Genomic DNA, 20,760 nt, shown 5'->3' with positions numbered 1-20,760 from the left:
TCAAATCATTATGAAGAGTCGCCGGAAGAGGAAATGAGACCCGCATATGAAGGAATAGCGGAGGCCACAGATTTGATGAGGACCTCCCGCCCGCGGGAAAGTAACCGCCCACCCTGGTTCTCTTGAAAACTTCCCCAACTTCTTTGAAGATCTCCGATTTCTTGACACCAAAATCGAAGGGAGGCCAAGTACTTAGAGGGACCCTCACCATATTTTATCTTCAGAACCCGAGCAAACCATCTTCGAAAACGAACCGGAGTATTAGGGCTGAAGGTAAAAGATGACTTGCTATCATTGATTGCTTGGCCACTAGCTTGACAATAAAGGTCCATGCAAGCTTTGAGGTGGCTAACCTGATGAAGATTAACTTCAGAAAACAACAAGCAATCGTCACCGAAGAGGAGATGGGAGATACGAGGGGCCCTGTTCTTTACACTGATTCCTTTAATTAACCCTTGATTTTCCGCCATATTCATAATAAAATCATTAAACATTTGATTCGTATAAAAAGTAAATAATACTTACAAGGCTACAACTATAATTTTTTTTTCTTCTTTTTTTTTTTAACATTTAAATGTCAGAAGACCCAAAATGCAAAAGGAAAAGCAACGTTAAATTTCAGAGCTGCTGCCATCTAAATCTTGGCTAAGAATTTCCTCAAGTTCCATAGGAAGCTGTGTGACTAGAACTAGTTCATTTTTTGTCACTAAAGGCATTTTAGATATCCACTCTGCAGGTTTGTTAATCTCTTCTTCACATGTTTGAAACACATATGTTCATGTGAAATAAACATGTTTAAGATTTCCTTGACAATCCCTTCAAATATTCCCTGCTTTTGTGGCTTGTATTCCATAAATCAAATGGCTTTTAAGCTAGTCAGATTTAACCAACAATGGCCAAGCTTGCTCCCATTTCCAATGCTTATTTCACTCCTTTACTAAGTGCAATAAATTTGGCTTCCAATACCTGGTAAACCCAAGATCATTTTACAACTGATCTTCTAAAGTTTTTTGCTTGATCTCTAATGACTGTGCTACTTGAGAGAATATTAACAGCAACATCTTTATTACATTAGAAACAATTTTTCTAAGGGCATCTCCATCTTGAAATGAACTTCTCTTACCTGAAATTATAATTTTATTTCACAATATAATATTAATGAATATTAATTGTGATCTAATGTTCAATAATACATAATTACTTGATAATCATTTTTTGTGTTCTATATTAGTTAATTTTTGTAATAGTACATAATTTTTCATTTGTTATCATTTGTGCTTAATTTAATTAAGTAGTTATTCTCTCCATTCATCCAAATTGTAGGAGATAAAATAAGTTATTTACCCACCATTGGAAGAAAATAACAATAATAGATATAAGTCGTCTTTTCAAATTAACTTTATATCATAACTATTTCAATATAACTTTGCTCCACAATTACAAATTTGTAACTTTATTCAACTAATTTATATAATAACACTCAAAATTATAGTTTTTTTTTCTATTTTGGTAAAACTTCAAAATTATAATTCATAATAAAAATAATTGGTGAAAAAGCACCCAATACATATATTGAAATACATTGCATGTTGTAATTGAAGAATTTGAAAAATCATTCAATTAATTAAAATAAACAGTGTAATTTAATTCATATTGTTATGATATTAAAAATAAAAATTTACCTGGGATTTTCTTCTTATAAGTTAGTAGTATTTCAATTGCCTCCAATATGTCAAACATATTCTTCAAAAGAAGATAAATTGAAAATTATTGTGTTAATCTATAACTAAATATATAAAATAACTGAATATAATAGTCGCAAATATTTGGATTATGAATGCGGTTTTTGTATGATTATTTATTATCCTCAATCATGCATAATTTATTTCTTAAAAAAAAAATTAAGAAATACCCCAAGACAATTCACAAAAATGATAGACACTTCAAAAATACATCAATTTGACAAAGACAACCAAAGATGTATCTTAAATTTTCATAATGGTACACTCAGCAAATCTCATTAAGTCATTGTTAGATAATCTCATAATTTCTACTTACTATTATTCTCTCATTATTTATGATGTTGCCCAAAAATAGATTGAATTTATAATTTCATCTTATTGCTTTATCTTTAATTTTTCATTTTATATTATAAGATATAAAACAATACAACTAAGGTATATTTGTCATTTATTTAAACTAGTCAATGTTTATAAAAAAATAAAAATAAAATCATCATTGTCAATTTGACATAGTTTTAAGGTATTTGTGTTTTTCGCCAATTATCTTGGAGTGTTCCTAAATTTTTCCCAATAAATATCATCCATATTGTATGAAAAAAGTAGTTCAAAATTACTAAGAAAAAATAAAAAAGAAATGAAATACTTCTAAAGCGTCTCACGTGATTAGCATTTACAATAAACACCACAATTTTTAACATTTAATTCATACTTCACATTATACAGTTTAAAATATTTATAACCTTATAATTAATGTCATCTATTAATATTATTTGTAATTGGTTTATTTGATATTTGATTGAGAGCTTATCCAATTTAGTTTTAACAAGTTTTATTGAATGTTTGAACTTTATAGACAAAAAGATCTATTAATAATTCTGTATATAAATTTGAAAACTAATTAGTTACCATATATATGAAAGTTTACCATAAGCAGAAAAGGTTGGAGGGGGTCATTTCAAATTATTGTTTGCAATTGCATGATGTAAACACATGGTATTTATAAAATTACAAACAAAGAGTCCTATAAACATAAAGTCAAAGAGAATTTAAATCCATACCATACATATAAACATTTTTATTTTTTTGGTAATCAAAATTCGTATAAAAGTAAATAATGCTTACAACGGTAATTTCTTTTTTTGTACATTTATTGATTTACGAGGTAAGATGTCCCAAAATGCAAAATCAAAAGCAAAACAAGTGAAATTACAGAGATACTACAATGTAAATCTTTTATAGGAATTTCCTCATCTTCCATAGGAGGCCGCGGGAGTAGATATAGTTAATCTTTTGTCACCAAAGGCGTTTTGGATATCCACTCGGCAGTCTTGTTACTATTTTTTCCCACATGTTTGAAAGACACATGTTTATATGAATTGAACATGCAAATGATTTTCCTGACGATCCCTTCAAACCTTTCCCACTCTTGTGGTCTGTATTCCAAAAGTCAAATGGCTTTAAGCGAATCAAATTCAACAAGCAATGGTCAAACTTACTACCATCTCCAACACCTGTTTCACTCGTTTTCTGATTACAATAAGTTTGGCTTCCAATACCTCGTAAACTCGGGACCGTCTTGCGAATCAACTTCTAAATTTTATTGCTTGATATTTAATGACCCTATTATTGGAAAAAATATTAATAGCAACATCGCTATTACACTTAAACCAAATTTCCCAAGGGCATCTCCATGTTGAGGTGATCTTCTCCTACCTGAAATTATAATTTTATTTCACAATATAATATTAATGAATATTAATTGTGATCTTTTGTTCAATAATACATAATTACTTGATAATCATTTTTTATCTTCTATATTAATTAATTTTTGTAATATTACATATTTTTCATTATTATCATTTGTGCTTAATTTAATTAAGTAGTTATTTTCTCCACTCATCCCAATTGTAGGAGATAAAATAAGTTATTTACCCACAATTGGAAGAAAATAAAAAATAAATTAAAAATTATAGATATAAGTCCTCTTATCAAATTAATTTTATATCATAACTATTTCAATATAACTTTGCTCCACAATTATAAATTTGTAACTTTATTCAACTAATTTATATAATAATACTCAAAATTATAGTTTTTTTTTCTTCTCTATTTTAGTAAATTTTCAAAATTATAATTCATGATAAAAAGAATAGGTGAAGAAGCACCCAATACATATATTGAAATACGTTACATGTTGTAATTGAAGAATTTGAAAAATCATTCAACTAATTAAAAATAAATATTATAATTTAATTCATACTGTTATGATATTAGAAATAAAAATTTACCTGAGATTTTCTTCTTACAGATTAGTAGTATTTCAATTGCCTTCAATATGTCAAATATATTATTCAAAAAATATAAATTGAAAATCATTGTATTAAAACTAAAACATAGAATAACTAAATACAATAGCCACAAATATTTTGATTATGATGCGGGTTTTTGTATGATTATATATTATCTTCAATCATGCATAATTTATTTCTTAAAAAATAATAATAATAATAATATAAAATAAAATAAAATTTAAGAGACACCCAAGACAATTCATAAAAATTATAGACACCTCAAAAAGATATCAACTTGACAAAGACAACCAAACGTGTCTCTTAAACTTTCACAATGGTACACTCCCCCATTAGCAAATCTCATTAAGTCATCGTTGGATAATTTCATAATTCCTACTTATTATTAATCTCTTGTTATTTTATGATGTTGCCCCAAAAAAAGATCGAATCTTTAATTTCATATTGTTGCTTTATCTTTAATTCTTCATTTTATATTATAAGATATAAAACAATACAATTAAGGTATATCTGTCATTAATTTAAACTAATCAATGTTTATTAAATATATATATATATATATATATATAAATATATATATATAAAGGAGGTCATTGCCAATTTGACATAGTTTTGGGGTATCTATGTTTTTTGCCAATTATCTTGGAGTGTCCCTATATTTTTTTCCAATAAAGATCATGCATAGTGTATGAACAAAGTATTTCAAAATTACTAAGAAAAAATAAAAAAGAAATGAAATACTCTTAAAGTGTCTCACATGATTAGCATTTATAATAAACATCACAATTTTAACATTTAATTCACTACTTCATATTATCCAGTTCAAAAACTGATTAGTTATATATATATATATATTATAAGATATATTACTCCTCTCAATTGGTATATCTTTCTCCATACCTTGGTATACAGCTACTTGTGCATATGTATGTGAAAGGTATACACAAAAGGTTGGAGGGGGTCATTTCAAATTATTGTTTGCCATTGCATGATCTCAACACATGGTATTTGTAAAATTACAAACAAAGAGTACTTAAAGTCTATAAATCTACTTTCTAAGTAACGTTAAAATCTCCTACCAAAAAAAAAAAAAAAGAGCATTAAAACCAAATCGGTCTAAAAGAAATAAAACCAAAAGAACAAGAAAGAAAAAATGATGATATGTGGGTGACATCCTTCACAATGTTTAACAGTCTAAAAGGAACTTATGTCTCAAGGTTTAGCATCCTGATCAGCTCCTTTCGGTCATTTTCCATCAAGATATCATTGATCCCCTTCGCAAGTGCTAGCATCAAACCTTCTCGGATAGTTAAAGCTTTACCCTCCAGAATTGTTTTGAAGGTGTTGGGAATTGACGTTGCTACAGTGAATTCCCCAGTGTCTTTATGAATCACACACCCGAGGTGCCCTTTGCAGCCCTTGATGGCTACATTTGTGTTTAGCTTGAAACATCTTGATGGAGGATGTTCCCAAACTTGTGATCAATCCACAGCTTCCTCAGACTCCTTAGCTGGTGCATTCGAGATTAAATTGGCATACAAATTTCTTAGCACTCGCGACAACTTGATTGAGAATTTCCATCGGGGACAACTTTTTTCCTTTGAAGAGTAACTTGCACCTTGCCTTGTGCTTTGGCTATCATTCTTGTCCATTCCCAACCTGCTCCATGATTACATGAAAGAGGGGAGAGAGAGATTAGAGGATGGGGCTGAAAAACCAAGAGACAAGCCTAGCCACATGACAGTTCAATAGAAGATGTTCAATAGTTTCATCTTCTTCCCCACCCTAGAGGCAGCAAGAGTTAACATTAATTTGTCTAATTTTTTCAATGCAACAACAATCGCCAAACCATCAGATAGGGACCTCCACAGGAAGCATTGAATTTTTGGGGGTGCTCTAACATTCCATATTGATCTCCACACCACATTTGGGGTTTGCATTTGTACTAATTCAGCCCCTCTGAATTGGGAATTATGTTTGTCAAGATCATCATAAAGTAAATGATATGCAGATTTAGTAGAAAATAGACCATTCGAAGTTGGACCCCAGACTTGTTGATCTTCCTTGGGGAAAAGAGCTAGATGAATCTGCAAAATAGCCTCAACATCTTCATGATGAAAACACTCCCTAACTTTTTCTTCTCTCCACCTTCTCAAGTCTTGGTCAATTAAATCAGCAACCCAAGTAATTGTAGGGCTTCTATTCTCCTGGTATAAGACCTCAGACCCAAGATTTGTAGGGATCCAACTGTTCTCCCACACCTTAAATTTTATTCCCCTTACCAACCCTCCATAATAGACCAGCCTTCAACACCTTTCTCCCTTTTAGGATTCTCCTCCAGGCCCATGACGGGTTAGAAGTCAGCTTTGCTTCAAGAAAATCCAATTACGGGCTCAGTTGTATTGGTGATGGGCTTTGGTGGATTTATTTGATCCATTGCGCTTTCCGGCAGGAAAGTAGTCCTTGCCTCGATGGTTAGGGGTCTTATTGCCATTTCCTATGATTGGAAATTGAGGTTTGAGGCATTGAACATTAAACCTCAACTCTCAGTGGAGAGGTTGCGGCTTCAACCGCCTTTGTTATAAAAAAAAAAAAAACTTTGATGTGTGGACCAACCAGTGCAATTAAACTGGAGTATTGCCGGGACTATCCACAAGTAAACGCGTTTGGGACTTTGGGGGCTTTCCACAATCAAAATATCGCGCTGAGATGATAACGGAAATTGATCGACCGGATCAGATTGAAATTGAAATTGAGAATCGAGAATGATATCATTTTTTTTTTGTCAAATTCAGTCAGGATCACCATAAAAGATTGATTAAATTTAAACCAACAAATCTTGGTAACCATATTTTCTGAAAACGATGTTCTTTATGAAAAAAATAATTTAGCGTTTTATCAAAAAAGGTAGTCTGAGAACAATTTTGACTGTTTAATCAAATTTGTGCTAAGAACACTTGAGATTGTCTATGGAACAAACTCGTTTTTGGTAACTATTATTCTTAAGAATGATTTTAGCCATGTTTTATCGACTTATATCATGACTTTAGGAAGACGGATTCACCCATGATGGTAAAAAAGATTTAAAAATTATATGTATATGAAATTTAGATTGAGTGTCTTTATTTGTGCGTAATTTTAAGACATAATTTTTATTTTTGAGAACGACGAAACAAGTCACAGCTGTCTGTGCAAAAACCTTTCTCAAACATGAAAATTGGAACGACCATATACCAAATACTATTAGCTATTTTTCAGTATTATAAAAGTAAATAACGCTAAAAGAATTCATTGACCAATTGCCAAACACGCTTTTACTCAGAAGTCAAAGATTTGATCTTTCCTATGGTATACGTTATTAATAATCCTACCCAACATATATTTATATAAATGGTCAATTCTATGAAGGAAAAGTTTTGGTCAAATGAACTATTTTTTTTTTTTTTTGGTAAAAAATGAACTACTTGATGTAAACGCGTAACGACCCTAATGATCATTTTGTAATGACTTCAATGTTGTGAAATCCATCATCCATCCGTCGTTTTAGTAGTTTGCTACTCAACTGCTTCATGTGGTACATATCAAATTTCTTTCTCTGCATAAATGTGCACGTTCCTCATGTTATGTACATATATGGCATGAGATGATCAAATGAGACTTGAGATCAGCTATCAACCTTACATACGGAAAATTTTCAGGTCCATTTCCTTGTCACAAAATGCACTATCCATTCCTTACAAATATGTGGGGGTGTGCCATGTGTCCCAACATCACATCAGGTTAAAAGTGTTCCAACATCACATCAGATGAGTGCGGTGTGCCATGTGTCCTAACATCACATTAGGTTAAAATTCATTTTAGTCACATCAATCAGTTCTGCAAGAAAATGGATGGTCCATTTCGTTGTCAGAAATGTACCTCATATTGGTCTCCGTTTTTTACGGATCCAGAGTTATGGAACTCTTGGAACTACTATCCTCTTTTTTTTTGAATGAGGTTCATTCGGGCCAGCTTGCGTGCACCACGACTCGTGGACTACATCCTCAAGACGCTTTTTTATATAATTAATATAGGCAGGGCTTCGCCTCTGACCTCGAGGGGATTCAAATTCTGACCTCGAATGTGGAAGCGTTGGTCTTTTTGCCAATTGAGCCACCCCTCGGGATTGCTATCCTCTGTTTTTATTTGGTAATTAACTGCTATCTATTCAACCGTCGAAATAAAGTATGAAAGTCAATATATACCAATCTGACGTCAACGAATACGTCGCACATTCTCCATTGGATATAATAACCCAACGTCAACTCTTCCTCTACAGCCTTATGGAAGAACGGAGAAACAAAGAATATATCTATTCATTAAAAAACGATAAGAGGGAAGTAACGGTGCCTTGTAGATTCACGTGCCTTGTCCACTATCCAATCCAATCGCGCCGCTTGGTTCAAGCGGTCCAGGCTATGCGTTCCGTCAACAGATTCTGAGTATTCAACACACTTAACAGGAAATACTGGTCTCATTTTTACTCATTTCGTCCCTTTTTCCGCCTCTTTCTGCTTCTTCTTCCCGCTCTGTTCCAACTCTTGGTTAGGTCTGCTTCGAGCTTCGACGAACACAACGAGGATTTTTCTCCTTCTCACGCAGTGATTTACCAAACCATAGCGGAAGATATGTATCGAACACCTGAGAAGTGCTGAGCAAAATCAAGATTCATTTCGGAACCTGGCCGGGCTCCGGCGCAAATGCATCCCGCCGCCGATTCAGCGCAGCCGCAGACACCAATCGAAGTCTTAGAACTCATCAACCAACTCCTTCCGCTTCTCCTACTCTCTTCTCTCTCCGTTAAGTCTTTTGTTGGTCGATGGCAGGTTATTCGGACCAAGCTCACCTCTCTCCGTTCCTCCGTTTCTGATATCTCCGATTGCCCTCACTGGTCGGAGAATCCACTCCTCCATGACTTACTCCCCAACCTTCTTTCAACCCTTCACAAGACGAAGTCCCTCTCCGACCTCTGCCATGACTCCTCCTCCTACACCGGCGGCAAGCTTCTCTTGCAGAGTGACCTCGATATGGCTTCCGCTTCCCTCTCTTCTATACTCCACGACCTTGACTTGCTCCTTAAATCGGGCGTCCTCCGTCAAACGAATGCAATCGTTCTCTCCCAACCCGGTCCGGGATCCGGCAAAGAGGAGTTAGGTTTTTTCATACGCGACCTCTTCGCTCGCTTGCAGATCGGAGGGATTGAGTTCAAGAAGAAGGCTCTTGATTCGCTGCTTCAGCTCCTCAGAGAAGACGACAAGGCTGCTGTTTTGGTTCCAAAAGAGGGCGATGTTGGTTGCTTAGTTCATTTGCTCGACTCCAGCAATCCGTATCCCTCGGTCCGAGAGCAAGCGGCCTTAGCTGTTTCTCTCCTTGCTACTGCCAGCGATTCATCCAGGAACTGCGTTTTCGAGGAAGGGGGTTTGGGTCCTCTGCTTCGTCTTCTCGAGACGGGCTCTTCTGGTTTGAAGGAGAAGGCCGCGATGGCGGTCGAGGCGATCACCGCCGACCTCGAAAATGCATGGGCGATCTCTGCATACGGCGGCGTCCCTGTTTTGGTAGAGGCGTGTCGATCGGGATCGCCTGTCACGCAGATGCACGCCGCCGGTGCGATAAAGAATGTTGTCAGCGTCGAAGACATCAGGTTAGCTCTCGCGGAGGAAGGCGTGGTGCCTGTTCTGGTCCAGTTACTGATTTCAGGCACCGGCTCCGCCCAAGAGAAAGCTGCCGGTTGCCTTTGGATGCTTGCCTCATCGGGCGAAGATTGTAGGGTTTCCATTCAAGATGAAGGAGGATTACAGAGACTTCTTCAGTTGTTACAGGAATCAACGAGTCCAGATACAATAGAACAAGTCCTACGAGCTATTTACGCACTCTCTGCTTCGGCTTCAGCAGCGAGGATCTTGTCATCGTCTTCCCCATTCCTGATGCGTCTCTTCGATCTGATCAAGAACGGAAACCTAACGGTTCAGCAAATCTCTGCATCTCTACTCGCTAACCTATCAGTAAGCGACGGAAGTAAGCGGGCTATGGCAGGGTGCATGACTTCACTCGTGAGAATGCTTGAATCTTCGAAACCCGCAGGTTTGCAGGATGTAGCAGCACAAGCTCTTGTCTCTCTGCTAACTGTTCGATCGAATCGGAAGGAACTGGCGAGAGACGAAAAGAGTGTGCTGAGATTGGTTCAGATGTTGGATCCAAGGAACGAATCAGTCTGCAAAAAACTTCCGGTGGCGGTGATCTCAGCGATCTTGGCCGGAAGCGGCAAGGGTAGTCGGAAGAGGATTGCAGCGGCGGGAGCTTTTCCACACCTGCAGAAACTCGCTGACATTGACGTCGCCGGCGCAAAAAAGGCTTTACACAGACTCTCCGGTAACCGAATCAAGAACATTTTTACCAGGACTTGGAAGGAATAGTGACAAAAGATACTAACCCACAAAGGTAATTAAAAAGTTCACTTTTTCATTTGATTATATTAACCGTCAGATCTATTAAGATACCGTTTTAAGGATAGGATATGAATTGTTAATATTTCGTTTGTTTCTGTTTGGTAATTTTCTACAGGGACTCGTTGGTTTGTAATGCTAACCGTCGAGGATTTCTACTTTCCCCAGACATGAAAGTAAGAAACACAAACACATTTCGAATACTCCAAGATTTTAACATTATTTTAATTATCTTCTAGGAAACAAGAAACCTAAGAAAAAGAAAGGGAAAAAAGAAGAAGAAAAGGAATGTCTCCAGCCTTTTTCATAGGGAGAAGAGAAATAAGGGTTTCTAGTTGTTCTCTATGGTATATAAAAGTGACAAAATAGAAGCATGGATGCGGTTTTTTAAGGAGTATCCTCTTTCTTAACTTCTATATACATATATATAGGTATAGATTTTTGTTTAGGAATTTATTTTGTTGATTATTATTGTTTGACTTGTGAGGATTTAATTTAAGGTTTGTTTGATGATGTACATGGGTGAGGGATCTCTACATTATCTGTAACTGTAAGGAGCCATTCCTTTACTTTTTTTTTTTTTTTTTTTATGGATGGTTGATTTTGTGAATGAGTGTTGAGTTTTCACTTGTTTTTCTTTTAATTTGGTGTGTTACAATGTTGTATAAACAAAAAAAATTAGTGGATCTCCATTTTCTGGTTCCTTTATTTTCTCTTTCCTTTATGTATGGTGTTTTTTTAGCAATGAAATTGTGGTGAGTTTCACTAATTACTGTCAAGAGTTAGGAAAAGGAAATGTCATTGATGAATGACATAATAACTTTTCCATGTGGAAGTCACTGAATCAGTCTTGAATGCACACAGGCACATGGATATAGGTCATACTTCAGCACCAAGGTATGGTAGAAGGAGAAAAGCTTCAATTGTCTTCGTTGTTCCAAATATGGAGTGGTGGCCCTGGTGGGGACTGTGGGTTCTCCTGCTTATATTGTACCCAAGCCTTAAGCACTCTCTGGAAAAGAGTGATTGATAGGTTAACCCAACCTTTCAATGAGTCTGGCCGGAATAATCATAGACCAATACTGATATGATGGCCATGGTTGATAGAAATTCTTCTTCACTGATCCTGATTCATTTGAATCTTTATGGCATGTTTCTAGAACTCAGGTTTAGCATGGCCTTGGATTTGATTTGTAAATGGAAGACTTTGGAACCATACTTGTAAGTAGTAGACAAATCTGTAAAGAAATGTACTTCCTACAACAAATTAACCTGATGGGTTGGTACTTGGATTTCTAAACATAGGTCGGCCATGCCATGAGATTCGCAGGAGGAAATCTCGGAAGGCATAAGAATGGGATCCGTTTGCTTTGTCTGAAGGTATTATTAGACTGGCCAAGCTTCTAGGGAGGAAAAGTCCAAAAGGCTAGCCTTTCTTTCCTTATTAGAGTGTATTTGCTGGAATCAAGGCATATAATAGTGGTCTCTCGTGATGGGTTGGCCCCAGATTGATCTGGTTGGAATGGTAAAGAATGAAAAAGAAACCAAGTTAAAATGATGCAGTCTTTTTCCCTTTCCTCCCAGATTCAATATTGTAAGAAGTAATAATAATGGATGTGTGGGGCTCTCTACATGGGGCGGGGACATGAAGAAAACCTGTCCCAATTTCTTAGTCTGGGGGTCCATATGGTTGATTTCTTGGCCTTCATCTGGTTTAATAAGATCACCAGAGGAGAAATTACAGGACTCCTATTTTGCCCTCGTTCCTTTTCTTTTTACCTAGTCTTTCTCTCTCTCTCTCTCTCTCTATCATGAAGAGGAAATGATATTAAGTCTATAACCGTAAGACATATGATCATTACAGAATGAAAACGGAGTTTATGTATTTGGGTCGAAATCAGTAAGGCTGGGACCAATGCAGATATTTATTCCACTCTTTAAAACTGTTTATTTGTGAACATGGCATGTCAAGATGAGCTGGGCCAACAAGTCAACCGCACCAGAAGCTGTATTTCGTGGGCTATGCTCTCTAAACTTGAATGGTTGAATGATCTGTTTGTTTAGAAGATGTGAGGTAGTTGAGGGATAGTGGGAGCAAATTTACTGGGAAAAAAAGAAAGAAAAAGAAAATACAGTTGGATTGGAGAAGGGGTCAGGAGCAAACAGCGACATCACATGAGAGGGAGAAAGAAGCAAACAGCGACATCACATGGGAAAGTTTTGTATAGTGTTTGGTGAAGAAGCTAAGAGTTAGATACGGTGGTGGGGGTCCCACTCTGATCTTTTGTGGTCCAATGGTTATCAGTCTTCACATGTCTTCGGTCTCCCATTCCTCTCTCTCTCTCTCCTACACACACAGATAAAAGTAATGTACGTGGCTTTTCTGGCTATAAATCATGCGAAAAACTTCAGGATTCTGCGTAAACAAGCTGTAAAGCTAACTCTCTGACTCTTTCCTCCTGTGGTTTCCATTATTAGCTATTCTAAGGCAGTTAGAACTTAGAATGACAGTTATGGCGCGGAATCATGACTGTTGTATGTTGCTGCTTCCTGCTTTTAAGGCTTCTACCAAATAGAAGAAAAAAAATTGCTTCTAGGGCAACTAATGCCATTTTACTGAATTTTCAGAACTCAAGAGGGGAAAGTTAATATTTACCTGCAATTAAGGAAGTCGGATCTGTAACGACTGTTTCTTGCTTTAGTTGGAGCTCTTTGTGCGAACTTTCTGGTAGTATGGTTTGCAGAAATCAAGTATCACAGTCTCAATAAACCAACTAAGCCAAAAGAGTTCGGATGCTCTCCTCCGTCGCTTTTCAGCCACAGGGCACTTGCAATGGTCCTACTTCGTTAAATTTCTTTTCTATTTTCTTACTTATTGGTCCCATGGATATATTTGTAATTTGACTTCAGTGTCGCACATTTAATACGCAGCACTGTGCACACTATGGATCGAGATCGAAATCTCAACCGTTTGTTTTGCTTTCACTTACTTGTGACACGAATGGTCAAGATCAAATTCTCCGCATTAAGTCCAAATCATATATTTGTGCGTATAAAATCATATCAGGAGTGGTCCTAGTCTGCGAAGATGATCCACACTCGTCCAAGAATTGGTGTCTCGAAAAAATCTCATTGCCCTTAAGAATTTGTGTCGTTGTACAGGACTTGATTGTAATTTAATTGGAGCTCAGTATAGTAGGGGTCCAAGTAAGAGTAGCCAAGTCCTATTAGATCCGAGTATTATTGTGTGTCAGTCTCTGCATCATAAAGAACCAGTTCTGCAATTTATGGTCCACAGGACCATGTGCTGATTGAATGACGACCATGTCATCATGCAAAAGACCATCATGTGCTTGATGTTCTTAGAAGAGAAAACCGGGATCAAGAACATGGTGTGACTAGATCTGGATAAGTTGTAATAAGATATGCCCAGATGGGATCAAAATCTATTCATCATCTGAGGAACGGATAAAGATTTGTGGGACACTGTTGTCATTGCTTGTTTTGATGAAAGTAATTAAATGGAAAGAAAGGGAAGTGAAAATTTTAAATAAGAAGATAGACTTCTTTAATTATTATTAATTTTTTGGTAGAGACTTCTTTAATTATTATTATTTTTTCATTTTTTTGGTACTAGAGTTTTTTTTTTTATACTGGAAATGTAATGCCGTCTACAAGGATCTAATCCAGGACCTCTTCACTGAGAAGTATGGATCTTTACCACTCAACTAACCCTGCATTGACAAATTGTCGTCATCAATCCATGTAATAACACGAATGCTAATCCCAGATAATTTCGTATTTGTTGAAATTTAATTTTTCATCTAATTTTCGGTGAACTTAAAAAATAAATAAAACTTATATATAAAATATATCATTACTATGTGAAATTCAAATAGCTAATACTACTACACAAACTTGTCTTGAGCTTGATACAAACTTTGCCCAACTTTTTAACCCCTAGGACGGGTTTGAGTTACAAAATGACTGACCTTGGCAAGGTCGGCTAGATTCTAGTTTAACCCTCAGGCTAACCTAATCTGGCATTGTCTGATCCTGTGTTAATTTAGTTAAATTAGAATTAAATTGAGTGTTAATAATTATTTCACCAAGTATTTAACTATCTCAATGAATTAGCTTAGTTGGTAAATACTAATATTCATAACCAACTAATACTAATAATAAAGAAAAGTAAGAGTTCAACTTTAACCATGCATTTTGCTTTATTTTCAGGGTTAAAAATCAGGGTCTCATCAGGATAAAAGTAAAACAGGACTCACATGACCTGGTAAATTAATGCAGGTGTGGCTTAGAAAAATCAAGGGTAAGTTTTGGGTTTGGAATTCTCAATCCATGGGAGTGTTGGTTAAGGTTTAAGTTCGATGGTTTGAGGCTCCCTAGGGCAGGGTTGGGTACAGACTGACTGGACTACAATCACAAAAATCAAATCAAAATGGGATCACTCCAGAGAACTCAACAGCTGATGGAAGTTTAAATTCAGATAATGGGTTATTTCAATGTGTGAGACTAGTCAAGTATAGAATGCTTCTAGAAAACACACAAGCATGGAATGCCCTAATTGATCGGTTCAACTACCCGCAAGATTGATAGTCGAGATCGAACTCAACTATTGCCGGTAGGTGCTGCGCATTTAATGGGCAGCATTGAAGTCTTGGCCTGATTGATACTCCTAACCTGCATCCTTGGAGAGGACGAAGATACCAAGGACGACTTTGTGGACCTTTAGCTAATGAGTCAGGTCACGCTCTGAAAGTTTCACCCACAAATCTGAAAGCGGAAGCACGAAGGCTGGTGAGTAGAGAAGAGAAGAGAATGGTGGTTAGTGGTCTCTTGATTTGATGCAGTCTTAAGTTAATCCTTTTTGTCTCGAATGCAGAGAAGTCAAAACTTACGGGTGCTGCTCCTCCCAACAACAAAGCCAACCTTTATTCGGCTTTTCAGCAATGTGTCTGCTCATGCCATTTGATGGGGAACTGGGGATTCACTTTCACAAAGTAACAACTAACGTCCATTCTGAAACCAAGAACGTTTTTTAATTTCACTTGGATTAATACTGTATTTATAGGATCTTTCAATGTTAGATCGATTTTATTTGCTTATTCCATTGGAAGTTGGGTATCTTAGATCAACTTCGCCGTTTCCAACATCAAGCTCAACATAAAAACAAGGATAAAAAACTGAATTTTGTGAAGAATGAAGAGAAAACCAACATGTCAATGGGGAAATCCAAAAGCCAGATTTTCTTGCATGAAATCTTCTTGTCAAGTGGTGCTCTTTCACCCAACTACTCCCATATACCAAGTCAACATCTCTCTTTCGCTCATATAATTGCATGATAAATTCTAGTTGTTGCTGCTCTTCACCTAACACTAACACCTCCCAGATGACAAGTTTTGGGAAGATAAATTTCATGTCGATATTCTGTAGAAAAAAGAGTGATTGATGCTGATTCAATCATTTTTACAGTTGGATTTTGTCTTAAATAATGTGGATTTTTGTAGACCCTTTTGGTTTAACATCAACCTTGTCCTACTCAGATCAGGAATGTAAAAACAAATGTGGTGCCTGAACCTGAAACCACCAAAAGCAAGAAGCCTAATAAAGGCTCCTGTCAATGGAAAATTCAATGTTGTTGAAACCACAAATGAGAACCTGGGTTTTCAAGCCATGTTCACCAAAAGGAGCAAGGGTCTTTGTTTGGGGCCCCAACGGTCAGCTCAAAATGGCCTGGATATGTAATTGCAATCAAGCCCACTAAATCTGAGGTTGAGTTGCTTCTGAAATGAGACAAAGCTTGACAATAATCATGCGTCACCAAGGAGCTCCATTAGAAGAGATTAGAAAATGGATATAAAAATGGTGAACCAATTAAGGAATCAACTTATCTCATTTTAAGCTGAACAAATCTAATTATCATATCTAGACTGAACCACATAACATCCACCTTGGGCTGGGCCAGCCAATCAAAAGATTGGACCTATGCATGAACAGAATGGGCAGAAGCCCAGGTCTATTGAGAAGTTTTTGGCAGCTTCAAAATCACAGTTAGATTTCTTGTTCAGTGAATCAGGCCTTGGTGTTTAACCATGGCCGCATGGCAAAGGTCTATGTTATAGGTCAGTTCGTTGCACAACCACCAACTGTTTTGAAAGTGTATGCCATTTTTTCAGTTGTGCCATGATGATGTATCTTTGTTTTTCCTATTTCCTAGAATTCTCTTTATTTTAACTGAGGAAAACGGTTGCTGACTCTGGCTCAGATGGCCCTATGGGTGCGGATGGTTTGATCTATTTCTGCGCTCCATGGCTTGTGAGTTAAAATTTAAGCCCAAATTAATGAACTGAAAAGAATTTTCGTTTCTTTGAATCATTTTATATGGACTAATGCATTCTGTAATGAAATAATACAGGAAATTTGGAGATGAATTATGTAATATTATGTACCAACAAAATTTTATGTGATATTTACATGCCTAGCTATGATTTCGTTTTGGTTCTGTAACCACAATTGCTGTTCAAGTAGCAGTTGTTGTTGTTGATTTGTGGAACTTTCCAAGATTTGAGCTGTTGGAGAAGGAAGCGGCGCGAAAGGATCATCTTCTACGGGCCACTTGGATGGCAAGAAGTCATCAGGTACCTGAGCAGAGAATGTTGGGGTTGCCTGAAATGTGGGAAGAGGAGATGAGGTATCGGAGACGGCAACAATGGCGTCAAATGCTGCTTGTGGAGCCGCAAAGGTTGATATCTCTGCAATGTCCGCAAAGGTTGATGTCTCTCCAATGTCCGCAAAGGTTGATGTCTCTGCAATGTCACAAGTGTCTTGCAGGAAGGGGTTGTAGATGGGTTGCTGAGGCTGAACCACAAGAGCCTGATTGCTGTAAAGGCTCTCAAGGCTATCTAGTAACGAGGGTTCGAAGCGAGAACTTGCTTGAGCTGAAGATGGCATGGATATGTCGCTCGCGGTCTCTGCCAGAACAAGCTCCCACCCTTCTCTTCCTTCGCTGGTTGCATATTCTATAGACTGCGATGGGTGCTGAACATCATCATCGTCGTCGAAGAAAACAAGGTCCAGATCCATGGAAGGCGTCCAAGCTGTATTCATATTTGCATTCGAATTCGTATCCACACCCGTAAGTTCATCAAATCTGGAAAATTTCTCATATTGGTATTCATCCATCGACTTGGATGGGTAGCCTCCTGCATCAGTCACACTGATTAGGTCCTCCAGAGAAGCGTGTCTGTTGTGAATCTCGGAACCCACATTGGAATTTCGATCAACAGTTTCAAGCCGCCCAGAAGTCGATGCAGAGCAATCAGGTGGTGGTGGTGAAGGAGAAGGAAGAAGCAAATAGGCAGCAGGTTGGAGCGGCGGCTTGGGAGCCCCAGTAGGGAAAGACGCGCTATCTTTTAGGAATTCCCTCAAAGTGTCAATGAGTTCATCGGAGATCTTCTGAACACTTGGATATTCCGACGAGCGTCCTGCACCGATTTCCTTGCACAAGGCGTAAAACCCACCTAATTCATCGAACTGCTTGGAGGCTTTGATGCAAGCCTCAAACGCATCGGAACAGGATTGATATTGGAGGTGGAAGAAGCTGTCGAGTAAAAGAGCTAGGCCGTCGGAGATGTCACGGTAGAGATCGAAGCTCTCTCTGGCGATGGAGTAGAGAGAGATCTGAACCATACGGTCGTATTTTGCGGCACCGGTGGGTCTCGTAGCGATGGCACGATCGAGCAGGCATTGCCAGTGAGCGATTCGATCCAGCAAAACAGGGGGTTTCATGTCGCAAACAGACTCGTTCCTGCTGCGCTGGCCACTGCTGCGTCTTCTCATCATCTCTTCTTTATAGACAGCCCTGCGCTGAAGCTTACCCGTGAGAAAACCCTCGAGACGCTTGTCGAGATAGAGAGCGAAGGTGCGAATGTAAGCGGTGAAGTCCCAAGGGCTTGAGTTGGAATCATCTCTGAAGCTTGAGAGATTCAAGATCTTTCCTCCAGATTTCATGGTGAGGAGAACTTCGCATGGGAAATGAAGGTCTCCATCTTGGAAAATTCTAAGGACAAGCATCAGGGATTTGAGTGCCACTATCCATTTGCGTGTTCGACCGATTCGCCTAGCGATGGCTTGAGCACAGGCAGCTGCGTAATGCTTGGAAGAGGAGACGTGTTGGAGAATCTCCTTCACATACTTCTCTTCAATTGGCACTGCATCATGAGTTGTAGCTTTGAGAATCGCAATTTCCAGGTTAGACGAGTTGTTCTTGGCTACCAATGCAAGCCCAATGCTCGTCTGATCCTTCACTGCACCTATTGCCTTCCTCAGCTTGCTTGACATCTTTACTCTTAATCAATAATTCCTCCTCGTCTTCTCTTCTCCGCCCAGAAGGTAACAGAGCTTATACGTACAGAATTTGTTGATACAGAGGAGGAGGAGGAGAAGAAGAAGGTGGCAAAAGAGTTTCAGAGACCCAATTACGCCACCACTTCTTCTCCTTATTTTCTTGTTTCTGGGTTAATTTGTTTCCTTAGGAGGAGTTTGATTGGTTCACATTATTAATTAAGCAAGCGAAAACGGAGGAAGAGAGAAAGAAGCGAGAGAGGAGGAAAGGAAGAGGAGATTACAGGTATTGAATTGGGAATGAAGGGAAGGAAAAGACGAAGAAGAAGAGTAGTTTTCGAATGGTTGACAAGGATAGACACATGAGTTCGCGTTTACGGTTTACCTCAGAAAAATATAGACAGAGAGAGAGAGTTTTTTTTTTTTTTGGCAAAGATTTGTCTTTCCAGTACAATGGACGTGAGGAGGACTCACAATTTCGTTGACCTCTTCCTATTTCCTTTTCCTATTTCCTTTATTTGGAACCACCGGTGTTGTGGGCCATATATTCCGCACCTAACTTTTCATTTTTCCACGTTGAATTTATTTTTCCCATTTTTAAAACGTGTACATTTCTTCTATTTTCCTTTTTGGGTAATAGTATAGTTGGACTCCCCTTTGGAGTCGGACCCAGGTAAACCAGTCTAAGTAACACCTTAACATGAAAATTGATAGATGTTTGTCTAAGGTAGGGTGTCCCTTTATTTTAAGTCCAAATTGTCTTCCTCTGTGCTCCCTTGACAGTCGTTGACATGAATTACAGGAGGACTCGTAGGGTTCGGCTAATGGTTTTTTTTTCTTTTTTTCTAAAGGTTTTATTATTTTTTATTTGTGAGTTCTACATAATTTGTAGTTGTAACTTGTAATACCTTCAGGAAGAGCACACCGTCATGGGAGATGATCCACACTTTTTTTTTTTTTGCCAAAGGGTAGGAGTGTTTACTAGAGTCTCAATCATCTTCTCGTTAGTGCTCCTCTAATGCTTTATATCACATGTATCATGTGTGGCCTACATTCATCTACTAATGTAAAAAATTAGAGATATTATAGATTTAAAAAAAAAGAGTATGATAAATTAGCATCGGGAAAGCACTTGAACTCCTTTTGACAAGGAGGTCATCTAGAATTCGTCAATTTGGTTTAATTTAATTGGGTCGAACTAGTTTTGGCTTGGTAATCAATACATTTTGACCATGTATAGGTAAAAGGTAAGCTTGCCAAAACTATGGAGGCAAAAGAAAGGTTTAGAACTTTTAGGTGAGTCCAAATCACCAATTCTCGTAATGTTTTTTTATCATACATTGTGTGGGCCCATGAGAAATTTATTAGGATCTTATCTCTAAATTATTTTCTCAATACTTAGATGTGGGTCCCTACACATAAATAAATTATATATATATATATATAGAAGCCCATACTAAAATTTATAGTTCCATATTTGTGGATGTATACATTGCTTGGGAAGGAGGGTTTGAGAATTCAATGGGCCTAGGCATTATGCTTTGGGTTTCTGAAGTCAATCTAAACAGCTTAGTTATCATGTCAATTGGCCAACTTGAAGAACATATGAGCATGAACACCACAATAGAGAATTTTTATCTAGTCATTATCTATTTTAATGTTGTACATGTATGACATGGTCTGCAACAGTCACATCAGGAACTGGTCTCGACTCAAGCTGGGCCAGGAAATGCAGAAAAATTGTGATTGAAATATTATAAAAAAATGAGAAATTATTATAGCCCCACTTTATCCCTCTCCTGGGCCGACCATGACTAAAGCCCATGATAGCCCAAGTCCTTCTCAGGCTTCTGATGGGTTGGACTGAGT

General features: G+C 37.4%; 2 protein-coding genes across 2 annotated transcripts; one reads left to right on the top strand and one right to left on the bottom strand.

The window, feature by feature from the left end:
• Window positions 1-8,432: 8,432 nt before the first annotated feature.
• LOC149004077 (ARM repeat superfamily protein) lies at window positions 8,433-12,414 on the top strand. Its single transcript, XM_089169143.1, has 2 exons — window positions 8,433-10,528; window positions 10,652-12,414. Exon 1 carries the CDS (start codon window positions 8,791-8,793, stop codon window positions 10,501-10,503), a length of 1,713 nt encoding a protein of 570 aa, XP_089025269.1. The 5' UTR covers window positions 8,433-8,790; the 3' UTR covers window positions 10,504-10,528; window positions 10,652-12,414.
• Window positions 12,415-16,919: 4,505 nt separating this feature from the next.
• On the bottom strand, window positions 16,920-19,296 carry LOC149004076 (ENTH/ANTH/VHS superfamily protein). Its single transcript, XM_089168554.1, has one exon. The coding sequence runs from the start codon at window positions 18,886-18,888 to the stop codon at window positions 17,008-17,010; it is 1,881 nt and encodes a 626-aa protein (XP_089024680.1). The 5' UTR covers window positions 18,889-19,296; the 3' UTR covers window positions 16,920-17,007.
• Between the last annotated feature and the right edge of the window lie 1,464 nt (window positions 19,297-20,760).

This window comes from Hakea prostrata, chromosome 9 (genome assembly GCF_041222555.1).
Source record: "Hakea prostrata isolate BN-2017 chromosome 9, UWA_Hpros_2, whole genome shotgun sequence".
NCBI classification, from domain to species: domain Eukaryota; kingdom Viridiplantae; phylum Streptophyta; class Magnoliopsida; order Proteales; family Proteaceae; genus Hakea; species Hakea prostrata.
This window is presented reverse-complemented; position numbering and strand designations above follow the sequence as displayed.